General features: G+C 39.5%; 1 protein-coding gene across 3 annotated transcripts; it reads left to right on the top strand.

Annotated features, from left to right (window-relative positions):
* Positions 1-3,349: 3,349 nt before the first annotated feature.
* Positions 3,350-26,824, top strand: gsna (gelsolin a). 3 transcript variants are annotated; one of them, XM_030742326.1, is made up of 17 exons: positions 3,350-3,476; positions 13,442-13,638; positions 15,883-16,037; positions 16,426-16,587; positions 16,793-16,942; positions 17,022-17,111; positions 18,502-18,634; positions 18,850-18,914; positions 18,957-19,154; positions 19,425-19,558; positions 20,255-20,345; positions 22,148-22,318; positions 23,356-23,530; positions 25,133-25,254; positions 25,464-25,541; positions 25,649-25,709; positions 25,974-26,143. In XM_030742326.1, exons 2-17 carry the CDS (start codon positions 13,443-13,445, stop codon positions 26,141-26,143), a joined length of 2,151 nt encoding a protein of 716 aa, XP_030598186.1. In that variant the 5' UTR covers positions 3,350-3,476; position 13,442. The 3 variants fall into 3 exon arrangements, with proteins under 3 accessions (XP_030598186.1, XP_030598184.1, XP_030598185.1); XM_030742324.1 differs by having other exon boundaries at positions 18,850-19,154; XM_030742325.1 differs by lacking the exon at positions 3,350-3,476 and having other exon boundaries at positions 13,443-13,638; positions 18,850-19,154; positions 25,974-26,824.
* Positions 26,825-27,044: the final 220 nt, after the last annotated feature.

Consider the following 27,044-nt stretch of genomic DNA (forward strand, 5'->3'; position numbering starts at 1 on the left):
TCCGTACCTGCCTCTGGCTTCTGATGGGTGGAGCTGCAGCGTTTTGCCCTCATTGGTAAGTACGTTCCATGACACAGACACAAACATGACACAGACACAAACGCCCACTCAAAAAAAAAAGAAAAAAATTAAAAAAAAAAAAAAAAAAAAAAAAAGGAAAAAAAAAAAAAAAAAAAAAAAAAATAAAAATCATTTAGTACTGATGAACTGTTTTGCATAATGGTGGGGGAAGTACTGAAGTAAAAGAATCAATACTTTTAAAGTCTTGCATTCAATATCCTACTTAAGTAAACCTACTAATAGTATCAAAATGTACCTAAAATGCCTGAAAAGAAGAATCATATGCAGAAAGTAGCAGTAAATGTGATTAGTTAGCTCTGATGCAGAGGTGTTGGGCCTCGTTAGCTCTATGCAACATCAAAAGCTTTTTTTTTTTTAACATGTATTGACTAATCTATTTTCAAATTTCTTTTTTGACAGCAACTTTCATTGCTGTCAAAATGTCAAAACAAGCTCTTTCTCTTTTCCTCTTCCTTTATTTTCAGTAAGTCATGCATACTATAAAGGAACTAGTGTCAGCACTGCAAACATGCAGGCCTTCAGATGGCAAAAAGATAGTTTCACCACCCACGTGGATCCTTGAGATCCTTTGTCTTTGTCAGGGGAAGTGTGCCTACTGAAGAAAATAAAAATGCAGCATTCCTTAGCTTTGCCAATTCGGGACTGCAAGAGATGCCATCAAATGGCAAGCCTCAAGAAGAAAGAAATTAATATTTTGTTTCTAAGTGCTTGCTCAGCTGGAGCAGCACTACTGCCAAATACAGTATCTTCTCAGACTTTGTGAAGCAGTCAGTTCTCTGCAAGGCAATTCTTTCTCACCTGGCTGTGATGTCTGTCCCTGTAACTGTCATTTCCAATAAAAGCTCCACCTCGGTCTTTGTCAGCAGAAGCATCTGTCTGCTTGACCACCTCATCAGAAAGAAAGAAACAAAGAAAGTTTAGCCAAGGAGATAAAAGATGGGTTTAATGTAAAACCCTGGTGAAAACCTCTGATTTTGCACAGACCAACCTGCAGCCTAAGTTTCATGTAAATCTATTTTCTATTTCTGCTGGGAGTACATCTTCAGTATTCTCATCCAGAGTAACTATCACACTGACCACATTGGAGCTTCAACACATAAGCTTATATTTAGGATTAAAATAGAAAGCACAGTTGAGGCTTGTGGGAATGCCTTTCATTTTATATTTAATTATAAAGCAAAAAATAAATAAAAACTTTAGCAACACGATTATGATAGATGAAGAAATAAGGGGTTAAAAGCATCATTACTGGATGGGGGTGGGAGCATAAAAATCTGAGCCAAGTTTAGATGTTAACCTCATGGTGGCATCCAAGGATAAGGAAAGGCTGGGGTCACCAGACTCATTAGGAGTCCTCTTAAGTCCCATGGACATTCTGTTCAAATTAAAGTGCCAACCTATTGAAAGAATATCAAGCTATTTCATGAGAAAAATGGAAAACGCTGACCTGGTGGTCAGGATATCATTAGAAATCATCATCTGAGCATCATCAGTAGCTGCCAAGAAACACCACAAAAAATAAAAACTTGGAAAAGATGAATCAGAAGATCAGCAAAAAGAAGCAGCAGCAATTTGGGATGTTTTTCCTCATTTTCTTTGGTGAACAGACCCTTTGAGTTCGATCAAGTGTCCAGATCTGTCTATTGAGGATTACCAGATTTCCTGCATGCCAAGCTGAGGGCAGCATACTCCACTCTCTGAAACAGCATGGCACAAAAACAAGACTTTTTTGTTGGGATGTTTTCATCGATGACTGGAGCCCTTCAGTGCATCAGTGCTCCAGCTCCAAATTTTGGCGAGTAGTAGACAATGCACATTGGTGAAAGCAGTTCACAATACAGTATCTGTTCAAGGCAATGCGATATTTTCATAAATATGTTATTAACATGTTGTCCCCAAGGAGAGAAAACAGATCTTTATGCTGCCTTGATGCAGTATGTTCATCACATTAGATCCTGGGAACAAGAAGCCAGCCTACTTTCTTTACAGGCACTCATTATCATTCAGCAGAATAAATGTCACTGACAATAGTAAAAAGTGAGCTTCATAGTCTCTCTCTTTATTTTTAAACATCGCTCAAAAGTAAACCTATCACCTTTCTTGCTCAGTCATCCCTGTCTCATTTGTTTGAGCGTGCCACTTCCCTGTTTTTTGCCCTTTTGGCCACAAGAGGGCCATCGATGAGCTTTTATTTTTTATCCTATAGTCTGCATGTAAACATTTCATCTTAAAAACACTGTAAATTAAATTAATACTGTAAACGTCAAAGGCACTGTGTTGATATATTTCAGGAATATCTATCTATATATCTATCTATCTATAGTCCCCTTAGAATTATAAGGTTCTGACATTTTTGACAAAGTTGACTTATTGTCATATTCTTATTCGCTGACCGCTAATCAACAATATGTAAGAATTTTTAAAAAAATTATATACAAGTTTGGCCATTTCACTCACAAAACAAAAAGGTTCTATCTGCAAAATCAAGCTTTAACTTGGTATTATAAGGTTTTATATATATAAACCTCTTTAAAAATGTTGAAATAAAGTCAAGGCCTGCACAGGACAAATTGTAAAAACAAAGATAAAGAAAGTGACAGACTTCTGCAAGTTATTTATCGTGTTTTGCTGTATGCATCAGTTGTTTGGGGAAATGTATGTGTCATGCTGAGGAATGCACCAAAGCCACTGAGAAAAACTTGTAAAAGTCTTTACTTTGCTCTTTCACAAGGACCCTCATCATCGGCCCTCAGGAAGCGCAGGGCAAAGCCGGAAGAAATAGGCATGTGCAGTTTGTATTGGAGCAGTGTACTGTGGTATCTGACGGTACTCCTGTACCAGACAGGGGCAGTGTTGTTTAAGAAGCCCTCTCCTGAGCGAAGACTGGGTCGTAACCGGAAGTTGCAGCTGTGGCAGAGATTATTAAACCCTTGCAAAAATATAAATCTAAAATTAAACAAAAATAAAGTCTCTCTCTCTCTCATACGCACACAACCACACAAAAACCAAACAACCAAACAAACAGAAAACACCTTTATAAGCTATTGTTTTTTTTCTGTTTTTTTTAAATAATTTTTATTAACATTAGAAGCTAGTCCAGTACTGAACCCCTAAACCTATAGGCAGTAATTACTTGCACTGTCTATTCTGTGTATATTGTCCGACTTACATTATACACGGACAGAAAGAAAGACAGGCAGGTATATGTGTAGACGGTCGCCGTTCTGCAGGCGGTGCAGCAGGCAGCCAGAGGGTGTGTCATACGGAGCGTCCCGGGCCAGAAGCATAAAAAGCGGCTTTGCGCTCTGCTGAACCGCCGACTCTGTGCTCCTGCTGCATCTCAGGTCCACAACCGTCCCTCCGTTATAGTCCCAGATCACAACCTCCACCTTAAGGTAAGGCTCACGTTATTAACCCACTTTATTCAAAGCAAAACTGTACCTACCGCACAGATTGAGTAATTTGATGCGTTATTTAACACCCGTTAGACCAGACTGGATCAATGATTTGACAAAGAGAGACTAGGCGATAGAGTGAACTAGTGCTTTTTGGCACCCTTAGACCAATATTTTTTTTGTTTAGCAAATAAAAAAAGGACTACACCCAGCTTTTAATTGACTAGAGCGCAACGCAGTGTTGCCATATAAGGACAAGCCAGTGGAAACCCTGGATGATCCCTGAAAATCCAGTGTGGATAAAACTGACCTCATACTTTTGCCTTATGCCTGTGTTCAGAGTGACTTCCGTGATGTAATGCAAAAACCAAACAACATGGTGCTATTAAAAACAACTATTTTTTCGAGCAACTGTGCTCTAAAACTGTGAGATTATCCTTAGCAGCTTTACATCCTAAACCCGGGGTGTAAAAACAGCCGGCCAAAAGGGGTCTTTGCAAAGTGTGAAAATTATAGATAAGCATTTAATAATTGGAGTTTTATTAATAAAGTGCACTGCTGTTCATTGTGTGGTGTAGCTAGCTTTAATACACACAAATGCACCGTACAGTATTATACTGGTCTGAGATTAAACTGGGCTGGTACCCACGGACTAAACTGAGTGTGTCATCACTGTCGTAAACACCGTTCAGTGTGGTTGTGGTTGCCACAGAAACAACCAAATATTGATGATTACGTTTGTCACAACATCCCCATTGTGACTGTTGCAGGAACCATGTAGTGAGTGTACCCCCCCCCCCCCCCCCCCCCCCGAGATTAAATCTTGTTTGAGTTGAGCAGCTGAACTGCACCCCACTGCAGAATTATAGGCCTTGAGACCCAGAAAAAAAAGGTTTTGATATTTAGATTTTTTTTTTAAAGATAGTTTAAGTTTAATGGTTCAAACATGTTGCATTTATTCCCCAGAAAATTCTTATTATTAGTGGGCATCAAGTATTGTTTGATATCAGAATGATGTGATGTAATCTAATGATAATGTTTCCTTTTTTAAAATTGATTTCTGGTAAAAATGTATTTTTATTTCATGAATATTAAAACAGCTACATGAAGGAAACACATCTGAATACTAAAACATAATTTTAACAAATAACTTCTCATAGTGAAGCTTTTTAATTAAACTCCAGTCTGCACACATAATACTCACCTAAACCTGGGTTGCCAGGTCATGCCACCCATGACACGAACAATGATCCTGCAGAGTGCAACAGAGGGCTGAGTGAGGCAGAAAGGATTTCACTCAGAACTGTGGACGTGGAGTCATATTTAGGGCTGTCAGGAGATGAGGTGGAGGAGGGCCAGACATCAGAGCAAAAAGGTGAAAGCTCAGCGGGGGACTTGCCAGCTTTTTAGGAGCCTGGGAAGAGGCAAAATGACAACACCCGAAGTCCATTATGGATAAGAAGTATTGTGCAAACTAGGGCTCTGAGGTTGTGGGATTTGGTTTCTCAGCTGCCATATAGGATATCGGCCTGTAAATGGAATCATCTTTCCATGGCAGCCTTGTTGCATTCTGTTCAAGAGAGTTCTCACTTTCCAGCCAGAGGGATTTATTTTTTCCCACTTACCAGAGACATCAAGATTATTTAAGGACAGTAAATAAAAGGTTTTTTTGGAAAGGGTACAATTACTATTTCTACTAATTCAAAATTAAGACTCTCATATTGGAGGAACAATATGAGTTTTAGCAGTAGAATTATGATACAATATCACTTAACTTCCCTTGTGGCCATAAAATGTGGATGGTGCACTTCCCATTATTTTGAGAAGAAAGTCCATGTGCTCTATTTGCCCAGCCTCCACAAATGTGGAATCAATAGAAAGCCCAGGATGTCACCTTACAATACAGTAGGACTCCTATAGAGTGCATAAATGGTGCTTTACATAGAGGCTTCAGACTCAAGTCCCTAACAGAGGGCCAAAATTAATTGCTGCATCTTAGGAGGCTAAACAACTGTGTGCATGCTTTCTTTAGGGCTGAACTGGTGAGGGACAGGGATGGGTGCATGTCAAGTTGTGGTCAGAGGTTTACACGTACTGTACTCATCATGGGCATGAATATCATGGTAATTTTAGGCTTTTAATGATTTCTGAACTGTTCTTTTTCCAGGGTGGAATGATTGCACAGCATACATCTTTAATGACTTTCAAAAAAGAATTGGGTGCACAAGTTTAAATTTATTTTGGATTTTCTGTGATCCACACAGGGTCAAAAGTAAACATATGTTCTCAAATTTACCCCCCCACACTAGTATTTGGTTAAATGTCCCGTAGCAAGTTGCACCTTGACCAGACGTTTTTGGTAACCATCAGCAAGCTTCTGGCATAATTCTGGCTGGATATTTGACCAATACTCAGAACAATGGGAAAGTCCAAGCAACTCAGTGAAGATGTAAAAAGGAGCATTGTAGATTTACACAAGTTGGGAAGGTCTCTTGGAGCCATTTCTAAACAACTGCATATTCCAAGATCGTCAGTTCAAACAATTGTACGTAAGTACAAGTTACTCGGATGTGTCGCAACTTTGCCGAGGTCTGGAAGAAGACCCAAATTGTCACCCTCAGATGAGAGGAAATTGGTTAGGATGTTCATGAACAACCCAGGAACAACCAGTTCATGGCAGGCTCAAGCCTGTCATGAACTGCAAGCTGCTGGAACACCAGCGTCACTGTCCACAGTGAGGCGAGTTTTACATCGCCATGGACTGACAGGGGGCCAACCAAGAATGAAGCCCCTGCTCCAAAATCAACACCTTCAATCTCGACTGAAATTTGCAGCTGCCCACACGGACAAGCCAAATGCCTTCTGGAGAAAAGTTTTATGGTCAGATGAGACAAAGGTTGAGCTATTTGGCCACAATGACAAGAGGTATGTTCGGAGAAGTAAAGGTGAGCACTGCACCAACTGTTGAGCATGGTGGTGGTAGCATCATGCTCTGGGACTGTTTTGCTGCAAGCGGTACTGGTACATTGCACAAAGTGGATGGATTAATGAAAAAGGAGGACTACCTCTAAATTCTTAAACTTCACCTCAAATCAACAGCTAGATGGTTGAAACTTGTTCCAACAGGACAATGATCCCAAACACACACCAAACCTGGTTTTGGAATGTTTAAAGCAGGCTACCATTTAGCTTTTTGCAGTCTTTTTTTTTTTAATACAATAGATCATAAACATTTTTATTTGTTGGTCATTTTATCATGAAATTCTATATTTTATACTAATATTTCTGACCTTTTAACATCATTTCACTTTAGTAAGAACACTCGAGTCGTTGGCAGAGCACAGCATCTTTATCTGCTAAATCTGGATCTGCCTTCAAAGTGACCCAACCCCTGGTAGTGTGTGATACTTTGGACCCATTGCAAACGTGCACTGAATTAACAGTCTCATCTGTTACAATAAGCAGGACTGGATGCTTTTAACTGTGGTCCCCCATGACCCCACTACATTATTATTTTTTTGTCTTTTTGAACAAAATTATTGACAAAGTCATGAAAATAAAATGAAGTTCCTGTGAGATTTAATGAAACATATACATGCTTGGGTGCCCCATTCAATAGGATTAAAATCATTTCTGCAACAGTCTTAATGTTATAATTTAGCACTCAGCATGCTTTGTTGAGGCTCATGATCGATAGAAAGACTATCCCTCAGGTCAGAAAAGGTTTCTGAGTCTAGACAAACCGTCAGACTGACCTTGCATGAAAAATGACAGCATGTCTTGTGTTTTTTTTTTTTTTTTTTTTTTTAAACACATCCATTTCCTGACAAGCTGCCTCTTGTGGTCATACAGTCTAACATTGACTATTGTCCCTGCCCTTAAAAAGTGGAGAGGCTGTGTCATTGCTGTAAATCAAGGAATGTCAGGGTGGAGATGGATGGATGTTTGGCATACAAGCACAGTAAACATCTGTTTGGTGATGTGCATGGCAGATGATTCAAACTGGGCAAGGAATAGCTAGGTTGCCTATAACCACATTTAAATCTATGTATTTTTTTAAATAATACATAGTAACATAGTTCCTAAATGCCATTTAAATTGGAGTCATGTGAACAAGTCAGTACATGTTTATTGTTGGCATATTTGGGCAAGCAAGCATTTGATCCTTTGATAGCAAGCCGAAAGAAAAAGGTGGTATGCTCTCACTCTTGAGCAACACCACAAGGAAGATTAATATTTAATTTATAACTTTTATTCAGCAAAAATATCAAAAGATATGATTTTTCTGTAGAAACAGTAAGTACATCCTAATCCACAGATGCTAGTAAGCAACAATAACTTCTTGCTGGTGCTTTATGTATCTTTTAACCACTCTTGCATGCAAAGGTCTTGTAGTTCTTCCTATAAAAAAATAAGCCATCTATTAAAAAGTCAGCTTATGTTTCAACTTCAGCTTTCTGGTACTCTATATACACAGTTGAATTAATGTTCTCTACTGCCAAGTTCCTAAGGAAGCAGTGCAGCCCCAGTCATAACAACTTCACTATAGCTGGCACATAAAACAGACATTTTGTTGTAGTTTTTCTGAAAATGACTACACAATATCAGGAATTTGTCTATTTAAAAAGTCAACAGTTGCCAGTGTTGGGGTCATTACTGAAAAAAGTAATGTATTACACATTACTTACTACATTTCTTTAAAGTAATGTAGTATGTTATTTAATTACTGACTGGAGAAAGTAATTTGTTACACTACTTGTGCCATGCTACTTTCACATTACTCTGTAGCATGACCTAAAATGCATTGTCATGTAATTATCAGTTGGCAATATAAACCTTGGGCTACAGTCCCACAGACCAACACAAACCTGTATCCTAACCTGTAACCTGTTTACACAAATGCTTGCAAAGAGCAGATGTTGTGTTAGCAGTATAGTGCAACTCTTTTTGTCCTGGATGCGATTTGCACTTTACCATCATGATCTTGTCCTTTTTGTGAAATGTTCATATCTTCACTCCTCAAAAGTTGTAGACCATGCCACCATTTCCTCCCTGCACCATTTCCTCCCATCACACAGATAATTGAAGAAACTTTGTAACGCTAGTAATGACATAATTGTAACTGTAGTGTTATTACTGAAATTAGTACAATGTAATTACTTTGCAACTCATTACGCCCAATGCTGGCAATTTCTGTTGTATTCATTTTTTCTTTATAGTATATCAAACAATGGTTAACATGGACATGTGATCATATCTTCTGGGCTTTGCATCATCATGAATGATTACCAAACATGTCAGATCACAAATAGCTGATAAAGGTTATGCTTTGACAGCTATATATGTCATTGCTGAGTGAGAAATAAAAACTGTAATACAGTCTTTTACTATTAACTGATGCTGTTTTCTGTTTTTTTCTTATTAACTTAAACATGGTTAAGGTTCTTCCATTGACACGAGTAGGTTCTTCCAGCTGCTTTGTGGGCAGGGCTAAGCCTTACTTTAGTAGTTGTAAGTAAAGTAAAATTTTATTTACATGGCACCTTTCAAGATAAATATCACTATCACTATACTTGACAACAAAAATGCTAAAATATAAAAACAAAATTTTACTAAAAAGCAACTTCAACACTTTAGAAACTTTGTAGATACATTCATTGCAAACATCAGGTGTGATATTGATACATACAGTGCACCTCTTCATATGCGTGCATACAGAGTAAAATCCCATCCTCAAAACTTTGTGCGTATTGCATTTTGTGTAAGATGAGAAGCGGTTACAGAGTTTCTCATCTGTGGCTGTTTGCATGTCAATTGTTCCTCAAATAAGCCTCTCATATCCTTTAACAGCCGTCCATATATCATGGAGGTTATTTGCAAAGTTGTAAACAGCCGTTTTGATTCTCTTAGTCTTACTTGGTGTAAACAGATGAGAGGAAAGCAGAGTGGCTATTACAGAGTCTGTGCAGAGCATTATCTGATGTGTCCTGATTAAGCTACATGGCAGCTCAGCAGCCCTGAAGAGGTTGAGAGTGGCATGCACGGAGAAAATGAGTCATCAGAAAGCACCTCCTCCTGAAGGAGGAATCTTGTTTTATTTGGGAGAACTTAGAAACAAAAATGCTGCTTTAGCCCAGAAATCAAGATTTTCCAGATAACGCTATTTTGGGTTTGTTTTCATAGCATGGACACCAGCAGACAAGTCACAAGGGCTCCGATAACAGTTTATTCATTGTCATATGAATTCAGAGCTGCTTTCTGCGCAAGTTTTGAGTTTTCACTCAGGCCTCAAGCGAAGGCACACACAAAAGAGAGGTTGGTGGAGAATGGGGGAGGGGAATCAAATAACTGGGGCTGGAATGAGCTCTCATTGCCTGCTTGTTTGGAGGGGAAGGGGTGGTGGCTGGGCCCACAGATGAAGGGGTGCAAACTGACTGAATGCCAGTGTGTGGCGGGTGGCAGACACCTCCCTTCTTCAGCATGCCTGTGACTGACCACAAGTCATGTGACCAGTTCTATTTAAGCTGTGTTGAGTCAACAAACCACCCCTCCTTGAGTCACTGTATCCAGCGTGGAGCAGCCCTGAGTGGCGAATGCTTGTTTTAGTCAGCTGCTGCCCTTCATACAAGCAAAAACATTTGTATTTGTAAGAGTCTTGTTGTGCCTTAAACTTCATTCTCTAACCTTTTTCCCTCGTGTAAGTTTTCGCCTACGTTTGTTCTTTTTCATTACTGGCTTTGAGTCTTCAAAGGTTGCTCAGATGCTGAGTGTATCCCCTCTGATGTTTGCTTTATTAAGTCAGAGGCAGTACCTAACCCTAGGATGAAACGGCTCTGATGTGCAGAGACAGACAGAACATTTCTCTCCATCAGAGGGGAAGATCACAGTCACAGCCGGTCATATTTATTTAGAGCCACAGAGATTATGATCTTCAGAATATGAAGGTGCACACAAGGGATACTGTATTTTCCACAAGTGAAAATTTTAAGAAGGAAGATTACTCAGCTGTTGCTGAATGAAAAGTCTTCTTTGGTTATTAAGGAAAAGCAGCTTTATTATCAGGCGTGTTTTGGAGCATTCACAGTGGGGACCGAATGGGATTCATGGGTACGTTTTCATGAAACGTACAGCCGCTAGACTAGAAGGCTAAACATTTTTGTACTGACCAGTTTCAAGCACTAATATTCTCTTTAAGGGCGTGATTTCAAGTTAAGCTGTTTACAAATTCCTGAGTATGTTGGTTTAATTAAAGAAATGCTGTAGCATTGCACTCAAAGCAGAAGTCTGATTTATTATCAGCTGCTTGGGAGCACAATGTTTTGTTTGTTGCCAAGACATTCAGGAAGTGGCAGTTTGGGGAGGATGTGGTTACTTCTTTGTTTAGATGCCTTTAAATATATGTATATAATTGTAATATATGAATTACCAGATGTGGTTGTGTTTTTTGTTTTTGTTTTTTTTTTTGAGGCAAATAAATTTTTTCTTTCTTTTCAATCTGTAGATGACCTGGCAACAAGGTGGCAATAAACCACTTAGCATAAAGAAAAGAGGCCAGAGGAAACAGCAAGCTTGGCTCTGTGCTACAGTGAGCTAATGATACATTGTAAAAGTGTCAAAAAGAAAAATTTGAGGTTTTAGGAGCGTTACGGTGTTACAGCCACTGAGAGTACTGGAAAACCTCAGTGTGGGAATATGACTTCAGGAAGGTGCAGCGCCTTGCAGTTTTAATTTGGTCAGAGCTAAGCTAGCACCTTCTATTGCTTTAAGGATTCGTACTGGGCCGGGATTCTTAGTTCCAGCTCCATATTTAAATAACATGCTAAATGCAAGTGCTCTCCAAAGTTTTTTTATTAAATAAAATATATGAGATCTTTAGTCTACCACTACATATCATGCACCAAACCACTAATTCTTGTAGATATGCCGTCCTGAGATCGTTATAACTATCTTTCTGTGTGTTGAGGCTTTCAGAAACTAGCTATTTAACATTGGTAATTTTCACCAAGTCTTAGTTAGTTCTTCTTATGTGGTGACAGAAGTGTCCTTTCTGGTTTTTAATGGCCATCAAGCTTCTCATGAGGGGAACTTCACAAGGGCAGTGGATAATGCTGTAATGGCATCGCCTCATGGCCTCAGATGTTTCCCATCCAGCCAAACCTGTGTGTAGTCACGGAAGGTCAGATGGTGCCTGGCCTCGTATGACTCCAGGAAGTTTCTGTTTTGACTGCATGTATTTCACTGTGAAATTATCCGCCTGCTTTTCCATGCCAAACCATTCCTTAGCTACAAAGTAATGTGCACCGAGTCTGACATAAGAGGAGAGCACAAATGGGAGGGGAAAAGAATCCTCATATGTGTTGGCCTGGTCGCATGAATTCTGAGCCACTTTCCGCTTCCAGGGTCAGGAGCAGATTCTTGCCATGTTTGTGGGCAGACGCTCCGCCTAGCAGAATGGACGAGTCTTACTCCACTGTGCATGCAAATTGAAAGGCAGCAGGTCCAAGCAGCATTCCTGTGGAAAATTGGATTCTGTGTTCATGTTGAACTGCATGACCTTCAGTTTATACAGTTTTTATAACACAGATTTGATATTTTAGTTTAGACCTATTAACTGATAGTACAGGGGTGGGGCAAAAGAGGAGCTGGTGCTCAGCTTAGATATAAAATAATAAATTTTAAGCTCTGAAAAATAGTGTCCACTGTTTAAATGTCTTCTATGTATTTCATACATAAATATCCATTCATAAATATACCTGATAAATGTAGTGTTTAGCAAAACTGCACCAGGAAGGGTGACAGGAGCTCCTTTGAGAGAGCTCAGCCTCTTATTTGAGAGCAAGACTCCAGTGCAGAGACACATTTTTCTCTCTGTAGTGTTTACTGTCGCAACAAGCTAATAGGACAGGATGTTGAGACTGTGTGGGCTGCTATTTACTGCAGAATCTGTAGAAGCATTTATGAAATTTTTACCTCGTGGTTTGAATTGTGTAACTGACTTTGAAAATTTTAAGCCTAACAACAAAACATTTGTGAAACGTGACAAACTATTCAGATTTTACCCTTTTATTTTTACAGAAAGCCCAGCTCTCATTTTAAGATCTGAAACCTCCGCTTGCGCGTTTGAGAAACCACAAGACTGTAATCTTATACGGCACAGGCGCCTGCTTGAAACTCTTGGTTGGTGGCACCATGTCAGATATGACTGTAGGTGCATGAATGTTTTTGTGTGTTTGTGATTGTGATTGGACAGACGTCTGACAGCAGATTTGCCCATTATGTAGTTACCTTAAGGCACATTTAAAGGCTTTTTAATGGCTCTGCTTGCAATGAAAATATGAGGAACTCAATGATCAGCAAGATCAGCTGGGAGAGTCGCTGAGCTTAATGGTCAGCGCAGAACTTTCAAGTTATTTTCAAGTTATGTTTATAAGATTTGAAGTCTGAATTAAGGCTTCAGTTAAAGCTTCGATTAAGATCTAATATGTGAGATTGTCTCTATCCAAGTGGCTGCATGCATTAGTCTTTGTGCCATTACAAAATATAAAACAGTCATAAAGCAGCAGTCTGTATATAAATACACAATGTGTCTCTTTTGTCACCGTCACTAACAGTTTATAACTATGAGTCATAACTGCCAGGGCTTCCTGTTGCAGCTCTCTGGAGGAAATACCCTTAATCACACCGCTCTGTATTAATACTTAACTACAGTTCTAAACTATATCTTTGTATCCATGGCAACAGCTCAGCCTTAAGGGGCGTGGCTTTATGTTGAGCAGATGCCTCATATGTGGGCAGTCTCTGCCTCACTTTTTGAAGTTATTACAAATCTCTGCAAGTTTTATTGGTGCAGCAGCCCATTTGACCAACTGAGCTTATTGCTAAGATCACAGACCTGCTTTTCTTTTTTTTAGGCCTGTGGAGGAGAAACGCTCTTAATCTTTGGTCTGTGATTTCCCTGCATGCAGGATGGCAGCGCACCACCCAGAATTTGAGCGAGCCGGACAGCAGCCGGGCCTCCAGGTGTGGAGGGTGGAGAACTTTAACCTGGTGCCTGTTCCTGAAAAGCTTTATGGGGGATTTTACACCGGAGATGCCTACCTCATCCTCAATACTATCAAACAGCGCTCTGGGAACCTGCAGTACGACCTCCACTTCTGGCTGGGTGAGTGCAGTGAAACGGAAAGGATCTCTGGGTTATTACTGACAAATAAGCATGCAAGCAAAGGGAAAATATGTTTTGACCACTGGAACTGGAGGGGGTGTTCTTTCTTTGGGATTGGGCACAGCAAATAAGTAAAGGTTATACTGAAATTCAGTACAAAACGCCACAAAACATTTAAAAAAACACATTTCAGTATCTTAGTAACACATGGGAAAAATATTCACAGATCCAGTTGCTTGCCTGTTTTTTTTTTCAGTTTGTTTCCATTGAAATGTGGCAAACAATAAAGATGATCTCAGTTTTCCAGTGTGATCCTGTTTGACTTGCAAAACAGATGAGGAACAGCGCAAGGACAGAAGCCCTGGAAAATAATTATGCTTATTAGCCTTGTTGCTGTGCTTTATTTACTGCAGAGACTGAAATTAGTGAGGGCAGTGAGCCATGTGCCATAAAACAACAGTCACGACATAAAGAAAATCATATGGCTTATTGGCAAATAGTTTCAGCAGATGATGATAATAAAGTGTGCTGTATTGTTTTTATCAGATTGTGAAAGGTATGAAGAGTCGGTGGAGTTTAATAGAAGACATTTTTTTTTCTTTCATGTGACTAAAACCTAATAAGTGCTTTTGTCCAGACTGATATACAACAAGATTCAAGATATTGCCAGTGACGAATGAAGTATGCAGATCCTTAAAAAAAAAAAAAATCAGAAACAGAATAATAACGTGGGAGGCCGGGATAGGTCAGAGGAGTGAAACAGGTGGAATGTCTCTGTGCAAAGTAGATGTTGAACACCATGTCAGGATCTGGTGCACGGGACAATGAAGTTACTGGAAAGTGAAATATCTACCCGATAAATGCCTGATAACCAAAATTTGAGCTTGACTGCATGCTACGAGAAATTTGCCTGTTAAATTACAGCACAGTACAGTACTGGCAGCTAGATGTTCCAGCTGTTAACTGTGTGTAACTAATGTAATCTAGAACGACATTTTCCCAATTTAAAAAAAAAAAAATCTGCTGTGTATTATAACATAGTCAGCTACTTCGCGGCTATTATACTGTAATCACCATACATATTTTATAATTCTAAGATACAGCTCAGTATCCTTGCCCATGCACCCAGTTTCATGTCTTGCTTGAACTATTACAACATATCAGCTTTCCTGTGATTCCCGTTTGCCTTTCACTGCAATGTTTATGCATTCAACATTTTAACAACCCCTGAGCTATGATAAATCACTGCAGCAGCCTCGGTCTTACTGGCTAATTAGTTAAAGCTTAACCACATCACACAACAGTCAAAATAAATCGAACACAAAATAAGTAAAATAACCATCACAGCAGTCATTAATGATTTTAGCATAAACATCTACATTACCAGGATTCTTTTTACTGGATACTGGGCTATTTGGACACGCATGGAGTGAAAAGCAAGGGAGTGTTATGGGGAGATAAGCCGCAGGTGTAGCTTACTGCCACGCCTAGAGTTTCATAAACACACACACGGAGGGAGGGAGGGAGGGAGAGAGAGAGAGGAAAAGCAGGAGAGGAACGAGGAGGAAGTACTGTCAGGACTGCAGTATAAGGTCTCACATTAAAATGCTGAAAAGTTAAAGCTTGCATACAAACTTTGTGGATTGTTTCAGTAACATCTTACCCAATACAGTTTAATGTATTATTATTTATTACATTTTAAAATAAACTTGGAGGTATACACTGATAGCTTGCATAAAATAAACACTAATTAAGAGATGGTATATACGTAACGAGCATCTGATGTGTACATTGTGAGATGAAAAATAATTTTTTTTTTTTGTTTTTTTATCTAAATATCCAAACCAACATTCAAGTTCTGGTAAGATAATCATCTTCATCCCTGAAAGGTTTTATTTATTTGAAACCTCAACTTTACCAAAATAAAAAAGCACTGCTGAGTCGGTTCATTCATTTGATTTGGTTTTAGATAGCTTGATTGATCTTGGCAAAAAAGAGTTTCCCAATAAACAGGATATGATGTAATCCACCCACATGCTGATGGACTACACTGTGTGCCCAGAAATGGAACAATCCTGCATGTATTAATGTGTAGAGATATGCTGCCCTCACATATTGATCTCCTCACTCACTGAATGAAGTCCTCACTGGGAGAACTGGTCAGACAGACTAACCGGTAGGTTTACAGCATAACTGTAAGGGCCAGATTTAAGATGCAGTGCTGCTGCGGTTCTTCTTGCACAGGTGATTTCTGTACCCAGGATGAGAGCGGCTCAGCGGCCATCTTTACAGTCCAAATGGATGATTTCCTCGGGGGGAAGCCCATCCAGTACCGGGAGGTGCAGGGCCACGAATCCAAAACCTTCCTGGGCTACTTCAAGTCTGGAATCAAATACATGGTAAGATGTCACTATTGACCTAGCAAAAACATTTGTATTTATCCAAGAGGAATATGAGACATGATTAGAGTGGTTTTGTTTCTTCTGTGTTTTTTGATTCTTTTAAAGGCTGGAATCACATAAAGAAATATTATATATTTATCATATTTTAAAACAGGATCTCACGTCCTTTATTCACTCACTGTAACATGAAACATCTACTGGAAAAGTAGTTTAGTTACCCAAATGTTTTCTCCATATTCTCCAAAATAGAAAATCCCACCTTTTCATGCCATTATTATTATTTTAATATCTAAATCTTTAAAATAACATTTTATTTGCTATTTCACTTTGTTGCTGTAGGAGTCATTTACTTTACTTTTAAATGTGACCCTCATCTGTCTTACAGAAAGGAGGCGTGGCATCTGGGTTCAAGCATGTTGTCACCAACGAGGTGACGGTGCAGCGGGTGCTCCAGGTCAAAGGACGTCGTGTGGTCAGGGCAACAGAGGTGCCGGTCAGCTGGGACAGCTTCAACACAGGAGACTGTTTCATCCTGGACCTGGGAAATGTAAGTCAGACTGAGCTGATCGGAGTCTGGAGATTAGCTCAGTCTGGAGATTAGCTGTAATTTCACTTTTTTAGGGCCAATGAGACACACTGTTAGACCAAAGGTACAGAAGTTGCATCATTTGGCAACCAGAAGTGATTAAAAAATGTTTGTCTTGTAAAAGTTCTTCTTCATTCAATCCGCTGTCCTTCCTCTCACCCCACAGGAGATTTACCAGTGGTGTGGCTCCCAGAGCAACCGCTTTGAGAAGCTGAAGGCTACTCAGGTCGCCAAGGGTATCCGTGACAGCGAGCGCAGTGGGAGGGCTCGAGTTTACGTCTGCGATGAGGGGGCGGAGAGAGAGAAGATGATAGAGGTGCCATCGGTGAATTATGAGATCAAATTTAGGTCATAAGCTAAGCCTTTTTTATTAAAATCGCTGCCTCTGTTCTCAGGTGTTAGGTCCCAAACCAGATCTGCCAGCTGGAGCCTCTGATGACATCAAAGCTGATGCTTCAAACAGGATGAGGGCTAAACTCTACAAGGTCAGAGCATGGATGTGTTATAAAAATTAGATACCAGACTCAAACAGGACGTCCAGTCACTTAAACATGTGCCTGGCACACGAGTGAGAAAAGTTTTCTTGCTTCTGAGTTAGCACATGGACCCTGATTCTGTGGGTTCTTCTTCTAAATGTTGTTTGCTGGAAATGGGCTTCTGCACACCTACACAGATATCCCATTATAAAAAAATCCCAAATTATTTATAATGAATGATTACATCAGTCATTGATCGCCAACAACAATATGGGTATATGTGTTCAGCTACTAACACAAATATCTAACCAGCCAATTGTATGACAGCAACTCAGTGCATTTAGGCAAGTTCAAAACAAGCATCAGGATGAAATGCTTGGTCTACAGAGAACGGCCTGAATAAGAGAATAAGAGAAAATATTTGGGCTAATGGAGGACAACACTAAATCAAATAAGCACTCATTACAACCAAGAGATGCAGAAGAGCATCTCTGAAGGCATAATATGTCAAATCTTGTGGTCTTCTGGGCTACAGCAGCAGAAGACCACACCAGGTGCCACTCCTGAGGCTACAATTTGCATGGGCTCACCAAAATTGGACAACAAAAAATTGGAAAAAAATTGCCTGGTCTGAGGAGATTCGATGTCTGCTATGACTTTCAGACAGTAGGGTCAGTTTTTGGTGTAAACAACATGAAAGCATGGATCCGTCCTGCCTTCTGTCAACACTTCAAGCTTGTGCTGGTGTAATGAGTGGTGTGGGAGATATTTTCTTGGCACAATTGAGGCCCCTTTAGTACTAACTGAGCATTGCTTAAATGCCACAGCCTATCTGGGTATTGCTGCTGACCAATTCTTTATGGCCAGCTTCCAGCGGGATAATGCGCCACGTTTCAAATTTCAGATCATCTCATTGTTGTTTTGACCATGAAAATGAGTTCACTTCAAATGGCTAGCAAGGTGTACCTAATAAATTGACCAGTGAGTGTAAATTGAAATAGTCCAAAAATAGAAACTCACTATCATTTAGATAATAAAGGCGAAAAGCTGATTTCTTTCTTTCTTTTTTTTTTTTTTTTTTTTTTTTTAGGGAGCCGGAAAACTTTTGAGGTTATGTTGGAAAAATGGATTAAATAGCCTTTCTTTTTCTTTTTTTAAATGTGCATTCATTAGTGGAAATCACTAAAAATACAAACTGATGAGCCTCTTATTTTTATGACTTATAGGCAAAGATTTCCAGCTGACATCAATTAAGAAACTTGTATCTTTCATGCTCATATTTGCCTGGCTGAAAAGCCCAGGCGGAGGCAGCGTCAGCAGCAGCCTTTCAATTTGACAGAAAGCAGCACTTTTCTCTGACTGGCAGCTCTTTCAGTCTCCTTCCTATCTTCCCCTGCAGGTGTCCAATGCCACTGGAACCATGTCGATTGCTCTGGTGGCAGCAGAGAACCCATTCGCCCAGAGTGCACTGGAGTCTGGTGATTGCTTCATTCTGGACCACGGCTCTGATGGAAAGATCTTTGTCTGGAAAGGTCGGTGCAGGGTGTCGCAGTGGATTCAAGAAATGTCTCTGGGCCTAGAAGCTTGCTTTCACTCTTTGTGCAAACCTAAGCTGAAATGAATTTTCTTGGTTTACAAATTATTTCTCCCATCAGAAATCTTTGAGTTGTAACTGACTTCCTTTTTTGATTTTCCATTAATGTTTCTTCACTTCAGTTTAGTAATCTTTAATATCTTTTCTCTTCAGGCAAAGATGCCAACATGGACGAGCGGAAAACGGCCATGAAGGCAGCGGACGAGTTCATCAAGAAGATGGGTTACCCCAAACACACGCAGGTCCAGATCCTGCCTGAGATGGGTGAGACGCCGCTCTTCAAGCAGTTCTTCAAAAATTGGCGGGATAAAGATCAGACCGTGGGTCTGGGCGTGGCCTACATCGCTAACAGCATCGCGAAGATCGAGAAGGTGCCTTTCGATGCGGCCACCTTACACGAATCCTCGGCCATGGCCGCCCAGCATGGCATGGTGGACGATGGCAGTGGAGAGAAAAAGGTGAGGGTTTGATACTCAGATTGTGAGTATGCCTTTTAATACTGTCTGTATGAGCTGGAGGTTTCTGCAGGGGAAAAACATTTGGCAATTCTGCCTAGATTTATTCCAGGAAAGTTTCTCAAAAATCAGATGAGGCATTGAAACCCACTCCAAGGGCCCAACTTTGACTGTCATTATTTTCCTATCCAGTAGGGGGAGCAGGTGCACTTTGAACTCAACAGCCTGCTAAATGTGCTTTTTTCGCCCTCCTGTTCTTTTCTGTCCTGATAGATCTGGCGTATTGAGGGATCCGACAAAGTCCCGGTGGATTCATCCACTTATGGACAGTTCTATGGAGGAGACAGTTACATCATCCTCTACGGCTATCACCACGGAGGACGTCAGGGACACATCATCTACATGTGGTGAGACATGAATTTGTCAAGATTTTGGAAACATAATTACAGCCTGTATCATAAAGTTAGGTGTCATCAAATTATAGCAGTAAAATATAACCAGCTGGGGTGGAGCTGGTTCCGATCAGATTTACTGATTCATAACTCAAGATTGAGGCAGAGGAGTTGGAGCTAAATTTGTAAATACAGAATGTTTCTAATATTTTAGTACAAGTACACAGTATAGCACAAAGGGATTTCATGTGGAAATTTATACTTCATAAGGTATTTATTATGTACTCTTCATATTCCCCCTCAGAGCTAGTTCAGTTCCCTGCAGCATTAAAATTATTGCCAAAGGTTTAAGCATCAATCATGCAATACTATAAAAAGAACCTCTAGAGGGAGTTTTTTTTTTCTTTTGATGCCACTGAATTCTATGTAATAGTCACTGGAAATAAGCAGATTTTTGGTTTAGTTTTACACTGTGAAAAGTTCATCGAGGAGTGATTGAGGAGGTAAGGTTCAAATAAAAAAAAATCAAATCAAAAACCAGTAAAAAAAAACAATGAGAACGTATGGAAGTCGGAGTTCAGAGAGAAACACAAAGTTTTATATTTTTAAATTAATCAAACTAATAAATCTTACCCAGCATATGCTTTCTCCCAGTTAGTTCCTCTTTTTTATGTTTGAATACCGAGGTGATAATCTTGCCTTGTTTCCCAGGCAGGGGATGGACTCCAGTCAGGATGAAATCGGGTCTTCTGCGATCCTCGGCGCACAGCTGGACGAAGAGCTTGGCGGCGGTCCTGTGCAGGTGCAACGTGTTGTTCCTTTAGTGTGCTTCTGTTTTTTCCATATGCTCATATTAATTTTTATCTTCCCTGTCATTAATGTCGCTGCTCTCATCTGGCTTCCTCAGCACATCCTGTCCGATCTTTGCATCCTTTTACTCTTTTCCCTCTCCCTCATGGTTTCCGTGCTGCCGCTCATTTCCTCACTTCCTTGGTTTGTGGCCCTTTCTGTCTCTTCAGGTTGTTGGTGCGCCTATAACCACTCAGGTATTTTCCCTTCCTTCCCGGCTCCTCATCTTCCCAGTGTGACTCGTGTTTTGTCCAGAGCCACAGACAAAATAGAAACAACAAGCCACATATTCTCTCTCTTCTCCCATTCTTAATGAATGTCTTGAAGGCATCCTTTTATTCGCTTTTGGGAGGCCCCCTTCAGGTTTAATAAACACGATAATGAGCGAAATGGAATTTAAAATGAACCCAGCTCTGTCAGACACAAACAGGATATTCCAGTGTGTATTTTAATGGGAGTCTCCCTCCTTCTCTGTCACCAACTCAGTAACATAAATACGCCGCCCTATTTTTTTGTCCTCAGTCCTGACCTGATGCTACACCAACATTATGGGCTAAATATGCACGAGTGGCTCTGTGCTTATATGAGTCATCATTCATTCACTGCTCACTGCCCGTGTGTGTCATCACTTTGTATGTACCACGTTCTTATTGTGCATGTGCTGTGGCACGACTCTGTCTGTGTTTGTGTTGGTGCGGCGGCATCAGCAGCAATCCCGTTTATTTGTCCATATGTTTGTGGTTCCTTATCTTGCATTTAGAGGACACTTTTGTATTTGCTCATCTGTCAAACTAAACTGGATCATAAGACTGTACATAAAGATGGATGTAGCAAGCGTGATGTCAGACCTGAAGATACTTCTTTCCTTTATATACAGTCTATAAACCCAACTTTAACTTACTCAGACTGAGTGTCGACTGGAAATGTCTGGGTCCCGTATTGATATTCAGATATGAGGAATTTAGGCAGGTTTTACTGTGAAATCAACTTTTAAATCAACATAAGGAGAATATATCAACTTTTAAATCTTTTTAACATAGATATGAAATTAGAAAATGAAGTGTACAATCAGTTAGTATCTAAGAAAAATTAGGAATCATTTTTAGTCTGTATTAACTGTTCAGTTTTTGGTTCAGACACATTTAGATATACAGTACATGATAACCACCAGAAACAAAAATTCTGTTTAACAATCGCAGCAAGCCACAGACATCAAATGTTAAATATTTGACGAAACTGCAGAACAGAACAAAGTGTGTTCGTTTCTATGTTAAACTCATATAATACAAATAATTTTCTCCCTTTAAACTCATCAGTAAATATTTATCTTTGCTCTGTTTGCTCTTGCAAGCTCAGGATTAGTGTAATGTGCAGTGCTTACTGAATTAGGGGAACAACTGACTGCAACACCTCACGGCTCTGAATATTTATAACAAAAAGCTGCAGACGGCTTTGGACATAACTTGCACCGTCTTCACCATGGTTACTAATTTCATTGATCTTGACTCCTACGCCTCAGGATATGACATGGCCCGGCTCTGTGCTGCCATCTTGTGTCAGTAGTCGGAATTGCACGAGGTTTTTTTCACATATTGTTGATGCATATTTCACAGGACACAATTAGGGAGGATGTGTCTGCAGTGATTTGGTGGCACTACTTGTAACATCAAAATGCATGAAGTATTTTGCGATATGAATTATTGTAACAACAACTTCATTAGATGCAGAGTTTTAAATTTGGTGTTTGTGTACCAGGTGAGGGTGGTGCAGGGGAAAGAGCCGGCCCACTTGATGAGTCTGTTTGGAGGAAAGCCCATGGTAGTGTACAAGGGAGGAACGTCCAGAGAAGGAGGTCAGTCCGCTCCAGCTGAGACTCGACTCTTCCAGGTGCGCTCCAACTCTGCAGGAAACACCCGAGCTGTTGAGGTAAGAGAAAATATCTCATTCATTACCAAATATTAATTCTGTTATTCTACTATATTTTTCTTTTTTTACAAAGCAGTTCCATGAAAAGACCAAGGTCAACAAATAAACTGTCTATGTAACAACGCCCACATTGTAGTTAGTAGTCATTGTAGTCAGTCAGTCTTACACACATTCCATCTTTGTGCAGTATTTCCTCATGATTATTAGACCACCACAATGTGACGTTTATGCCACAGCTGCCCTAAATTAACAGTACTGGTATAATCATTTATGCTTCTGTAATGGTTAATCCACCATTATGTGCAAGTTCTTTAATTTAAATGATATTTATAATGCTAAAATATAATTACTGTTGTTATGCACAAATTTTCAAAGTTACTGTTTTACAAAAAAAAAAAGCAGAACAAAAATAATAGAGCACATTATTGTTTATTATATATTAAGATGCCAAATTACAGTTATTTACCTTGCTTGAGTAATTTTTGAGTTCTCGGAGTCCAGCTCAAATTTTTTATTTATTCTGTAATTTTTAGTTTTAAACACAATTTGATGGATTTCTAAAATATTTGTATTTTCTTGTTTTATGACAGCTGGTCATAAAAGAGCAGATTATACTTAAAGTATTTTATATATTCAGTAAATTTGGGGTATTTTAGAGGAAAAAAAGAAAAATTATAATCTTAGTAACTTAAGCAGTGAATACATTCTAATTTATGTAATTCACATTCACATATTAGCATAGCTGCAGTCAGTTAATGCTTATTTAAATGTAGATTTTAGGTTAGGTCTGTAGTTGAACACATTACTGTAGGTTTGGCAAATGCATCTGGATTCTGCCTAAAAGAACAGAAAAAACACTACATTTAGCACCCAAACAAAAATGAGTGCAGGAGGGCAAAAAATGTAAAGACCCCTTTTCCTTGCATGAATATTGGTCAAAATGGAAAACCACCAGCAGCTCAGGAGGTCACTGTACAACAGCTCTGCCATAGTATTAGAGCCTCACGATAACCTACACAATCTCTGTTTTCATGCAGCTTGACGCAGCGGCATCCAACCTGAACTCCAATGATGCCTTTGTTCTGGTGACCCCCGGTGGCTCCTTCCTGTGGGTGGGAGTGGGTGCCAGTGATGCAGAGAAGCAGGGCGCTCAGCAGCTGTGCAAAATCCTGGGAGTGTCTGTCTCCGAGCTGTCTGAGGGAGGAGAGAGTGGTGAGGGGAAAAAAATGAACACAGTTACCTCAACTATCATTCTCTCTCTCACTCTTTTTTTGTTGTTGCAGCTTTTGAGTCAAGCTGAAACCCAATAGCTGTTAACATACTCAGAGCAGTATCTGTGTCAGCTACAAAGTGCGGTCTCGCTGTTAAAATAGTGCTTTAATGTGAAGCTAAATAGCTCCCTTTTTGTATTTCGGCTAAGCGCTTATGTTCATCCATATTGAAACAAAGCAGACTTGATTGCATCACCCCTTCAGATGTTGTCAGAAGTCTTGTAATTTGCTTTCCAAGCTCAAGAAGAAGAAGCTCACTTCTAACAATTTCACATATAAAAACACCTTAGGCTACAACATAACAGATTCAATTTTTCATAAACACTCTGCTTTTGAGGACTGGCCTTGGCTGAGGGCTGCTAAAGACAAACGAGAAATTCACCATTTTATTTCTGATGGTTGAAAAGGTTTTCTATTCAAAATTCATGCATTAGTGTGCAAGTATGTAGTATTTCACTGGTGGTGGGTACAGATTTACATTTACACTTTGTTTAAGTTGCCATTTTACCCTTAAAGCTCCACTAACAGTAATTTTATATATTAATAATGGCTCAAGTGACTGCATAGTGTAAAAGGTATTGATAATTGTAACAAACTCACTCAATATTGCAACCACTTGTGCAGGTTAATTAATCTTTTAGCTTCTGGTTTGTTTCATCCCTTTTGTACTTCTATAAAGAATATCAATTTTACATTGACGTAGGAGTCTTGACAGTTTCAGTGCTCTTATTTGCCCTTTAAACCATAGCTGACAGCACAAAAAAGAGAGAAAAAAGCCCCAGTATAATCAGGCTGCTTTGAGCTGATAGGAAGGCCACACCAACTCAAATAACCACTTGTTACAACCAAGGTATGCAGAAGAACATCTCTGAATGCACAACATGTTTATCCTTGATGCAAATGGGCTACAACAGCAGAAGACCACACTGGGTGCCACTCCTGTCAGCTAAGATCACGCGACTACATTACGCATGGTCTCAACAGAATTGGACACTAGAAGACTGGAAAAATGTTTCCAGATCTCAATCCATTAGAGATCTCAAGAGACCTCAATCCTTTGGGATTTGGTAGAATGGAAGATTCACATCATGGACATGCAGCTGATGAATCTGCAGCAACTGTGTGATGCAGTCGTGCCAATATGGACCAAAATCTCTGAGGAGTGTTTCAAGCACCTTGTTGAATCTATTCTGCAGTTTTTGAGGCAAAATGGGGATCCAACCCATTACTAGCAAGGTGTACTGTACTTAATAAAGTGACCAATGAGTGCACACAAAACTGCGTTAAATAAATAATAGCCCAGCTTTTCTTCATTGGCGATACAGATCTGATAATGTAAAACCATTAGATCTATTTACCCCGTTACTTTCCCCCTACTTCCAGGTTTTATGCTAAACTAATCAGCTGTTCTGGCTTTATATAGGCTATTATGCATTTTAGCACCTAAAACAGAGTAGATTTACCAAAATATTAAACTATTGTTTTTCCTTTTTAAAAATTCTGGTGACTATGATAACTTGAAGTGTGTCTGTCATCTTTACAGATCAGTTCTGGGAGGCTCTGGGTGGAAAGACAGATTATCGCACCTCCACCAGACTCAAGGACAAGATGGATGCTCATCCACCCCGACTCTTTGCCTGCTCCAATAAGACTGGAAACTTTATAGTAAGCCTTCCTCTCCTCCTGGATCTGTTTTGTACTGTTCTAACTTGAGTTGTCAAGTCTTTGGTATTGTACAAACTACTGTAGTTTTATACGTGCAGGATTTTAACACTGTTTTAAAGAAAACAGTGCACTAATACAGTAATGCAGGTCTCTTTATTTGTGCTGTACATAAAAATAAAGCCCCACTAAATCCCCCTTCTCCTTCTCAGATTGAGGAGGTACCAGGTGAGATGACCCAGGATGACCTTGCCACTGATGATGTCATGATCTTAGACACCTGGGAGCAGGTAAAAACAAGCTGACTGCCTTAGCTGTACTATGTGCATTCAGAGCAGAATCAGTGCCCACAAAAAGAGAATTTCACAATAAAACTTTAATTTTTTTTTTTTTTTAGGTGTTTGTCTGGATTGGAAATGAGGCCCAAGAGGAGGAGAAGACTGAATCCATGGCATCTGGTGAGGAAAATCAAAAGAAATATCAATGTCCAGTGGAATAGGAGAAGAGAACAAGGGAAATACCATTAGAACGATCCCTTGGTATTGTAAATTATCTGACACAACATGCCTAATGTGCATTATAATTATTACCCATTAATCATACTTTTTTCAAAATAAAAGTCCTTCAAAAATACAATTGACCAAGAATGGAAGCACAAAGCATCTTCAGCAACACTTTTAATCCCCTTGCTAATTCAAGCTCGTCTTCCTCATCTCCCTCAGCGGTCCGTTACATCGAGACAGATCCGGCCAAGAGAGACCCCAGGACGCCCATCGTCAAAATCAAGCAGGGCTTTGAGCCGCCCACGTTCACCGGCTGGTTCCTGGGGTGGGACCACAACTACTGGACCACCGACCCTCTGGAGCGTGCTATGGCTGAACTGCAGATTTGAACACTCCCTTGATCCTACCCACCTTTCTGCCTTGACCTTTCACCACGCTGCAAGACCTTTTTTTTTTTTTCTTTTTTTTCAGTACACGTGTGCCCTTTTTTTTTTTTTTTTTAATGAATCACTGCTTTAATTCACTTTGTCTCAAATGCTACAGTCGTGCCTTGACACCAGTTATGAAACCAACCAGTAGAAATAGAGCTTTAACAGACACACAGGCTTTCTGTTAGGATTTGCACTACATGTAGCCTCAAACTAGGACTCTCATTCAAGACGATTTTCTCATATTTGACAATAAAACCCTGTTTACTGGCAAAATATAACAAACATAGAGGAAGACAGTTTAAAGTTTGGTGTGATGTAATATTACAAAAGCCACTGCCAAGAAAACACAGCTTATAAAAAGCAATACAACCAATGCCTTAATATGATTTCCTTGAGCTTACAGTAAGCTTGTTTTTTTAAAGGGTACTGTCTTTATTGATGTTCTTTTTTTTGTACCTTTAGTTCAGATGTTATATTTATTTTTAAAAAGGCCACAGATTGTCACCCAGGAAGCTTGTGTTCTGCTGCAGCATCTTTCAGTGGGAAACCACCGCTTTGCTGCTTTATTAATTAGTTACACCTTCTGTGGCACTTTCTAAAGTTTCCTGTTATCATTTCAATAAACCAAATTAAAACCCATCAGCTGTTTTCTGTCTCTGCTTTTGCAAACTTTTTAAAACTTCTCACACTGGCCTGAAATAAATGAAATTCGCACAAACTCAGATTGCATCTTTATTTTAAGTCATATATATATATATATATATATATATATATATATATATATATATATATATACTTCTCTCAAGATTAAACCATATCTAATCAAACCACACAAAATAAAACAAACACAAGCATTAAT

This window comes from Archocentrus centrarchus, chromosome 12 (assembly GCF_007364275.1).
Source record: "Archocentrus centrarchus isolate MPI-CPG fArcCen1 chromosome 12, fArcCen1, whole genome shotgun sequence".
Taxonomy (NCBI): Eukaryota; Metazoa; Chordata; class Actinopteri; order Cichliformes; family Cichlidae; genus Archocentrus; species Archocentrus centrarchus.